The sequence below is a fragment of the Rana temporaria genome, chromosome 1, assembly GCF_905171775.1.
Source record: "Rana temporaria chromosome 1, aRanTem1.1, whole genome shotgun sequence".
NCBI lineage: Eukaryota > Metazoa > Chordata > Amphibia > Anura > Ranidae > Rana > Rana temporaria.
The window spans coordinates 16,516,231-16,525,418 of NC_053489.1; the positions used below are offsets into that span (position 1 = coordinate 16,516,231).

Below are 9,188 nucleotides of genomic sequence, written 5' to 3' on the forward strand. Positions count from 1 at the left end.
AAATGTACATTCTGGTTTATGATACACATATACAATATATCCATGTTGGTTTGTCTCTTGCTCTGACCACCCCTCTACTTGGACAGCTTGCGATACTCTGTACCAGGCTTCAGCTGTAGCTAATAAGCCATGATCAGACAATAGACCTTTTTTCCGTTTTAACAACACCCTCCATTCTTCTGCCTGCAACCTCCCACCCATGTGCATGTTGATGTCACATACTTTTGCAAGTTCATTTATCCTCTTAACTGCTGTTTTTCCCTCCCTCTCTAAAACCAAGCTGTAAGCTAAGCTGCCTTCCCTCGGCTTTTCTAACTTCTGTCCCATTGCTATTTAATGGAGGGATACACGTTCAGATCTCTGGATTTTGTATTACAAGGCTGTCTAGGACACAAGTTTGAAGTTTTGGCTGCGTGCTCTTTTGAGATCTTTCTGCGCTGTCACTTCCTCTTTTTTAAAAGTACACTTTCTCCTTTTTTTTTTTTTTTTGAAATCGAAAGTGTCAGCCTGCTACAGACAGACGAGCTTAAACAATACAGCAGTTAAATACAGTGCGTTCCTTTAAATGTCATTTACGTCTCCCAGAGGCAAACCCAAACTTCTGATTCTGTCCTTTTCACCCTCCTCACACTTTTCTGGCTGTTCTGGCTGGAGTGGGCACCTAATAGGTAAGTATCCCCTCTCTCTAGCTTCACCTTCTATTGCTGGTAATGATGCACCGACTACAATTCTGACTGGGTAGTGCACGTTTAATCTGAACACCAACACATCTGGAAAATCTACCAACAAAGGTTTCAGGCCAAGAATTTCTTCCCTGTATCCTGGGGTTATCACTTTCACCAGCCCCCAGCCCTCTGAATGAATTCCTAACAGTAGCCCACAGACACATTCAGGACATGACATCCCTGGCTCATGTGATTAAAAGATGAGACCTCAGAACAACGTCACAGGATTTTCCCTGCACACCTTTGTGCACACCTGTGCAGTAGTACCTGATACCCTGAGCTGTGCGCACCTTCTCAGGTATACCTTACAACAACCCTGAGAGAAGTTTGACCACGTTATCACAGCCAGTTATCGCATCTGTGACTCTATTCCTTTCTGCCTGTCTCATCCAAACATCAGAGGCCAGCACATATAACAAAACACCAAGATATGTGACAACCGCAGTGAAATATAGGATTATTAGTCCTCACGGGATCCCCACGCAACTATGCGTTCTCCTGACGCCCCCTCCTGGTCATCCGTGCTTCACAGCACAATTATTTATTCCCCCAGGAGGAGTTTGACCACGTCAATTCTCATCCGTGATTATATAATTAATCCCCTTATTCCCAACAGCCGTCACAAGCTTGACAGAACAAAACAAAAACAACAGGAAACAAAATACAGGCTGCAGATACCAATGCAGGTTCCTATAAATGACCCTCGGGCAAGCTATATTATCTGCCTGCTTTGCTGATCGAGGGCAAGCCGACACGGGAACAGGAACTAACCAACCACGGGCAGGATGAACAGTAGACAAAATTAAAAGTGTCTTACCGTTCTCAGAGGTGATCAGTCTCTGCACCCGTCCGCATTGGTCTCCGTCCCAGTCCCCTCTCGATCGGCTTGGCCCGAATCAGGAAGCCCGAAGCCCCACGTTGGGCGCCAATTGTCTTGGACCCGAGCCAAGTGCACGGAGTGTCTGATATCTGCTTCCTGAGCCAAATTAGATAAGAAGCGTTTGTACAAACTGAAGAACTAAAGTAAATAATCTACACTCAGACTTGTGTCTCAGGGTGAAGACCGTTACTTCTGCTTTTTTATTGCAAGCCGTGTGTTTTTATATGGATTACAAGTACATTCAAGAGCGCATGACCGAACACACGATCATGCTCATTAATATTCATTAATATTCAACATTCTCATTAATATGTAATATTATTCTTGTGACGTCCTGGCGTCTGGCATCTGTCTGGTTCTGTGGTTCTTAGGGACTTTCAGCTGTCCTAAAATAGTTGTTTTTTGCAGACTGAGTTCCTGTTCTGATAAACCATGTGATGCATCTCTGAAATACAACATTATATTAGCAAAGGGGTAAATTATGCATTACGATTATATGTGATTATTCCTATAGCAATCAATAACCTATTTGCATACGTTATATATATATATATGTGATATAAAGCATGTGTTTGTGCATTGAAATAGGCATTTCATTATCTTAGTTTGACTATTTTTATCACATCCACTACACATTCACAAATGAAAAAAATGGACAGTACCTGAGGGCTTCCAAGCAGGCTTCAGCAGTCTGTTCTATATTCCTTTTTTTTCTGGAAGTAGGTGCTGCATCTATTGGTGGGTGCAATCTGTTCCAAGCTCATAACAAGGTTTACAATCCATGTATTGAGTTGTTTTAAAGGATAAGTGTGTTACTAGCCGTAAAAAATAAATATGTTCCCTCTTGGCATTTTCTATTATTTTTTGAGTAAAAAATACTTGCCTTGCCTGGTGCAGAAGCCCGACAAGTTAATGATGGGATACTCCTCTGGAGAGAAACTACCTATGGCATACCTCGGAGGGGAAGGAGGAGGACGAGCGCCCGCCAAAAATCACCGCCGGAAATCACAGAGCCATCATCTCCCCTCGGCTCTCACTCGGCTGTCACGTCACACACGCACATTCCCACCTCCGCCGTCGGCATTGGACCATCTCCTGTGACAGACAGAACACTGGTCCATTGCTGGTGGCAGAGGCGGACTGTGCGTGTGTGACATGACAGCCGAGTGAGAGCCGAGAGAAGATGACGGCTCTGTGATTTTCGGCAGGCGCTCGTCCCCCTCCTTCCCCTCTGAGGTATGCTATCGGCATATAGTGCGCACCCCGTGATTTTCCCCCTATTTTCAGGGGAAGAAAGTGCGCATTATACACCGATAAATACGGTATATAGAAGGTTTAGTAATTTTGTTGAGTTTAGATTGTTTATCTAGTTATATCTCAATCAGAGAATGTCATCGGGATCAGATGACCTGTTCGCTGATCTTTTATAATAAGATACATTTTATTGGGACTATTTATAAATAATTTGCTCTGTGAATGTGAACGCTCCAGAGATAAATCATTAATTCTTCCCCATTTACAATACACTGGCTCAGCCTCATCTTGGATATACAGTTCAGTTTTGGTCACCAATCCTCAGGAAAGATGTCGATGAATTAGAGAGAGTTCAGTAAAGGGCAACACAATGAACAAGGAGGACAGAGGACCTCAGCTATGAGGACTGATAGATTACAGGTATTCACTCTGGAGAAGAGGCACTTAACCTTTTTGCCGCCGGGTGCATATGTCGTACGGACCTGATGGCGGGGGTATTGCACACAATCCAGTGATTGCAGCCACTGGGATTGTATGTGAAACTGACAGGCAGTGAGATCAATAATTGTTATACAAGACCTCCTTATTAACGTTAACCTGATACCTATAGGAGGCTTCTGAAGTGTCACCTATATAAAATATAGGGTACTGAGAGTTGACGCCATTTCATGGGTGCACAAAAATTTAAGGTTTGGCATGTTGGGTATCAATTTACTCGGTGCAACCTCATCTTTTATATGTATTGCATTTGTTTGGCCTAAAGTTCACATTAGTGCGATTTTTACTGAAATGTTGCACTTACTTAACCACTAGTCAACCGCACGCCGTCAAATGACAGCGGGCGGAAGACTCCATTGTTCTGACAGGACGTCATATGACGTCCTGTCATTTAAAGCTGCTAGGGGGCGCGCGCATCCATCGCATTACTGGGAACACAATGCGCGTACCCAGCGGCCGCGATGGCCGCCGGGCACCCGCGATTGCCCAGTAACTGTGCAGGACCGTGGATCTCTGTGTGTAATGATGGGGTGTAAACACAGAGATCCATGTCCTGTCAGGGAGAGGAGACCGATGCTGTGTCCCTAATCGGCTAATCGGAATGCATTGTATAAGGTACAAAAGGTGTGGCAAAACTATCATTTTCAGGAGGGCTGAGCGGCCAAACCATGAGACATTGAGGTTCCCCCAATCTTTTAAATCCTGTTGGGCTTTTTTTCAAGGCAATTAGGAAATTCTCATTGTATAGATGAGCTATCTCTGCCGTAATTTGAATACCAAGAGATGTAATGGCTTTCTTGTTCCAATGGAATGGAAAGGAGTTCTGGCAGCAATCTACATCATTCATTGTGAGTGACACATTTAGGGCATGAGATTTCGAATAATTGATCTACCCACTGGTATGGGGGGGGGGGGGGTTTGGGGGTGAGGGAACATGTGCTGGAACATTTTACACCCTAAACACTCATGTGCCATGTAACATGTTCCAAAAGCATTACCCATGGAAAAGTGAAGGTACTAAAGTTTGTCACCATGTCAGGGGCGCCGGTCATTGTTTGAAATGACATACTGGCTATCTATTTATTCAGTGCAAACTCATCTTTTATATTTTACCAAATAAGTGGGTAATATATTACATGTATAAACAAAGAATCAATCAAATAAAACCAGTATATAAAGGTTATATAATGATAAAACAGCGCTATGCATAAACATATAGATAAAAGATGTTGGAAAAAAAGTCCATAGATCAGTGAGTCAGGTAAAGTTCAAGATAATAACGGAAATGTTTTTCAAGGAATGGTAGTACACCCTCCACCGATTTCCAATCTTCACCAAACGTGAGACACACTTCCCCTCTGGGGTTTACACTCACCAGAAGATCAATACAAAATAGCCTTGAAATAAATCATCCTGATCGGACCTCCAACCTCATTCCAGAAGCAGCAAAGGATTTTTTAACAACTCCAAAAAAAAAAAAAAAAACGCATTGGACGCTCTCACCTTATACTTTAGTGTGTGTGGATTTATTTCAGATTTTTTGTTATTTATTTTAAAAGAGAAATCCATGTCATGTAATGCTTGAGCCAAAATGTAGACTGCAATATACACTCTATAGGATGTTTTCTCACCAGGAAAATATAAATTAAGTTGAAGTGTCTCCAAACTGCAGTTCCTAAGAGGTACTTCATGTATGAGTGGAATAAGGTAATTTTTTATTTGTTTTTTTGAAAAGCATCCATATTGAGTTATGAGAATATCCTCCATCAGGGGGTCATTTGGGCGTCTGGATGGATAAATACTATAAAAATATTCCAGCATATCCTTTATGTGGAGATGGGGGAGTGTAAACACCAAGCTGCAGTTACTGAGAGCATAAAATATTTCACTCATTGACCAAGAATCTGGTAGAATAAATGTTTTCTCCTTGTGATAAGGGATATTATTATACAAAAAACGGTAATAAATCATACTAACTGAGCCACAAATAATAAGAACTTCGGTGGTTGAGATCCGCAGCTCTGGAGGAATTTTATCACAATTCTCTTTAGACACCAGAATCTTGAATTCAATACAAATTCCATGATTAGATAAATGTTTGCTGAGTTGTCGGATCTCCCTCTCTCCGTATTCATCATCAGATGTAAGGATCCCGACCCAGTTCCACTTCAACCTTTCCAGTAACTTTGCTATGGCCACATATTGCATCTCATCATCCGGAACTGTCCGGAAAAAGTTTGGATACATCTTTCTATCACTCAGCAAAGTATCTCTGGCTCCATAACTAATCTAGAAAGGAAGAAAACTGTCTGTATAAATAATGTGGAACGCTTAATATCCAAATGGATAGAAGAAAACCTTAACAGCTTCAACTCTTCTGGGAAGGCTGTCATCAAGATTTAGGAGTGTGTCTATGGGAATGTTTGACAATTGTTCGGAAGTGCATTTGAGAGGCCTGGCTCAAGTCTCAACTTTAATTCATTCCAAAGGTGTTCTTTTGGGTTTCGGGTCAGGACTCTGTGCAGGCCAGTCAAGTTCCTCCACCCCAAACACACTCATCCATGTCTTTATTGACCTTGCTTTGTGCACTGGTCCAAATAATTTGGTGGAGGGGGGATTATGGGATGGGGTTGTTTTTCAGGGGTTAGGCTTGGCCCCTTAGTTCCAGTGAAGGGAACTCTTAAGATGTCCGCATACCAAGACATTTTGGACAATTTCATGCTCCCAACTTTGTGGGAACAGTTTGGGGACGGCCCCTTCCTCTACCAACATGACTGCACACCAATGAGCAAAGCAAGGTCCATAAAGACATTGATGAGTGTATTTGGGGTGGAGGAACTTAACTGGCCTACACAGAGTCCAGACCTCAACCTCGATAGAACACCTTTGGAATGAATTAGAGTGCAGACTGTGAGCCAGGCCTCCTCATCCAACATCAGTGCCTGACCTCACAAATGCTCTTCTGGAAGAATGGTCAAACATTCCCATAGGCACCCTCCTAAACCTTCTGGACAGCCTTCCCAGAAGAGTTGAAACTGTTAAATCTGCAAAGGCCAACTCAATATTGAACCCTACAGACTAAGACTGGGATTCCATTAAAGTTCATGTGCATGTAACTGCAGGTGTCCCAATACTTTTGGTAATATAGGGTATGATCATCAGGGGACTAAATGGGCAAAAGTTCAGGCATTTTTCCAAATGCCATAAAAGCCAAAGATTAGACTGAACCATTGGCCCATCCCTACACAGCACTGCCTTCTTTTTTTAGAACAATGTTATATTTTATGACGCTTTGCCACAAAAGTTATTTGCACCCTTTTGACCCACCTCACCATAAGACGACTCGCTGTCCTAACGTTACATAATATAAGACATTCTTCTTTTCTTACCTGGGTGTAACCATATAGATTCAGCAGCTGGGCCATTTGGAGAGTGGTGTCAGAATTGAGATCTCCAATGAAACCAGCCAGGGCACCCCGCTCCATACAGGAATAATTTGGAGCTTCCTTTGTATGTCCAGACAATATCTGTAGAACGTCTTTTATAGCTTTATTCACATGTCCACAAGAATCATACACATGATATCCCAGAGTTATGTTGGGAAGAATATCTGGACTGCGGTTTATCTCATCAATAGCAAATATAAAAGCCAGGAGATGTCTGTATTCTCTCATGTAAACCCTGCAGAAAATGGAGAGTTTTTCATTGGTCTACAGGACAAGGATTCAAGCCGAAATTATTTATGGCAAAATGTAGAACACATTTCAACTGAAGATCTATGGTGGGATTGGTGGCCGTGTGTATTGCTCCATAGGACCAGCAACTTCAAAAAATGTAAACATATTTATTATCATCAAAACATGACATGGCATGTAGCAATTGATACATAACTAGATAGTAAAAAAAATAATATATATATATATAAATTTAGTCAAGGAAAAAAGACGGGACACGCACTCCGATGCAATCCATTTACTGGTAAATCAGTGAAAAATACAAACATGTAATGCCAGTATGCTACTGTACAGTTACGAGCATCGCTGCCCTTTGTCAGGCTTATCAGGCTGTGTGTAACATTCTGCCACAAAACATCATACCGTTATCCCACCCCAGGGTGTAACCCCACGGGTGTATATCCCAATTCCCTGATCACTTCAACCTTGCATGCATTAACCCCATATAGACAAATCAGCTACATGGCTAAAAACCAATATCTAAAGTCCTTTACACACAATCGGAATTTCCGATGGGATAAAATCCAATGGAATTTTCTGTCGGAATTCCGTTCAGGCTGTCTTGCATACACACTGTCAGACCAAATTCCAACCGTCCAAAACGCGGTGACGTACAACATGTACGACGGCACTATAAAGGGGAAGTTCAAATCAAGCGGTGCCACCCTTTGGCCTGCTTTTGCTGATTTTGTGTTACCGCATGTTAGTAAAAGTTTGGTGAGAGACGATTTGCGCTTTTCAGTCTCCGTGCTTTTCAGATCGTTTTCTGGTGTTCAGTTGGTGTTTGTGGGTATGTATCTGTCTTTCAGGGTGTGTAGTCAGGTTGTATCTGTTTCCCAGTGCACTCTTGTCCACTTGTTTCTGTTTTTAAGGCACTGTCAGCTCCGCACCCATCTGCGGAATCAGTGACCCACTCCCCACCTGACACAGGGTCCTGGTGTCTCCACTTCGACTCCACAACACTGGAAGTGACACCATGGTTCCCGAAAAAGCACTGCCTAGTTGTCCTCCGGGCCCGGCCAATTAAAATAAAGGACACGAGCCAAAGACAAATGAGTGGGGAGTGGGAGTGTTTGCTGGCCCAGAGCTTTAACCCCCCCCCTCCCCCCGAACATGCCCTGAACATGGGAAAATCAGCTTCTCAGCTTGCAATCAGCTGATTGCAAGCTGGGAAGCTTCCCATAGACAGCTGTGTGTCTGGCACCTGGTCACTCTAAACCACTTAAGGACCGAGCCTCTGTCTGAGATTTGGTGCTTATAAGTTAAAAACAAGTGACCATTTAAAAAATAAATAATAATTAAGAACAGTTTGGGGGGCAGTGCCCCTGCACCCGCTATCGATGGGCTGACACTGCTTCCTGTCCTGCACATAACAGTTTTACGGGCAGAAAGAGAGGAAATATATACAATAGGGACATGGACAGAAATACAAGACTGACAGGGATTCCAGACTTCCAGGACTTTAATAAAAAAACAAGTTTATTTTTGTGCTGAAATTGAAGAGATTCCCTCACTTTCTATGGTAGAATGTTATCTGCAGGACAGGAAGTGAGGGGAAATCTCTCTAATGGAACCCTGGACAGTGTCTGTGCAAAAGAAAAAAAAAAGGTTTTGGTTGGATGTGCATTTTAACCACTTCAGTCCCGGACCATATTGCTGGTCAATAGGGATGAGCTTCGAGTTCGAGTCAAACTCATGTTCGACTCGAACATTGCCTGTTCGCCTGTTCGGCGAACAACAAACAATTTGGGGTGTTCGCAGCAAATTAAAGGGTGCAGGGTCACGTGACAGGTGGCCCCGCCTCCCCTATATAAGAAATGTCAAAGCTTCACCCGCGTCATTCGCTGGGCTGTGTCCAGCAGTGAGAGGAGGTCGGCGATGCTGCGCTCTGGATGGATGGATCTTCTCATCGCTGGACCGGAGATCCCCGCATCCGTCGCTGGATACAGACAACGTTGGAGCAGGAAGCCGGGAACGAGTGAATTATAATCGCTGGATTTTTTTCTTTTTGTTTTTATTAATAAAGGACTTTTTTCTACGGTGTGTGTGTGTGTTTTTCCAACTATTTACACTTCCTTCGTGAAATGGTAGGTGTAC

The 9,188-nt window shown here is 43.0% G+C and overlaps 1 protein-coding gene across 1 annotated transcript; it reads right to left on the minus strand.

Moving 5' to 3' along the window:
- Positions 1 to 561: 561 nt before the first annotated feature.
- LOC120923459 (extracellular calcium-sensing receptor-like) lies at positions 562 to 7,057 on the minus strand. Its single transcript, XM_040335049.1, has 3 exons — positions 6,747 to 7,057; positions 5,226 to 5,646; positions 562 to 866 (listed from the first exon to the last, which is right to left on the minus strand). Exons 1-3 carry the CDS (start codon positions 7,029 to 7,031, stop codon positions 562 to 564), a joined length of 1,011 nt encoding a protein of 336 aa, XP_040190983.1. The 5' UTR covers positions 7,032 to 7,057.
- Between the last annotated feature and the right edge of the window lie 2,131 nt (positions 7,058 to 9,188).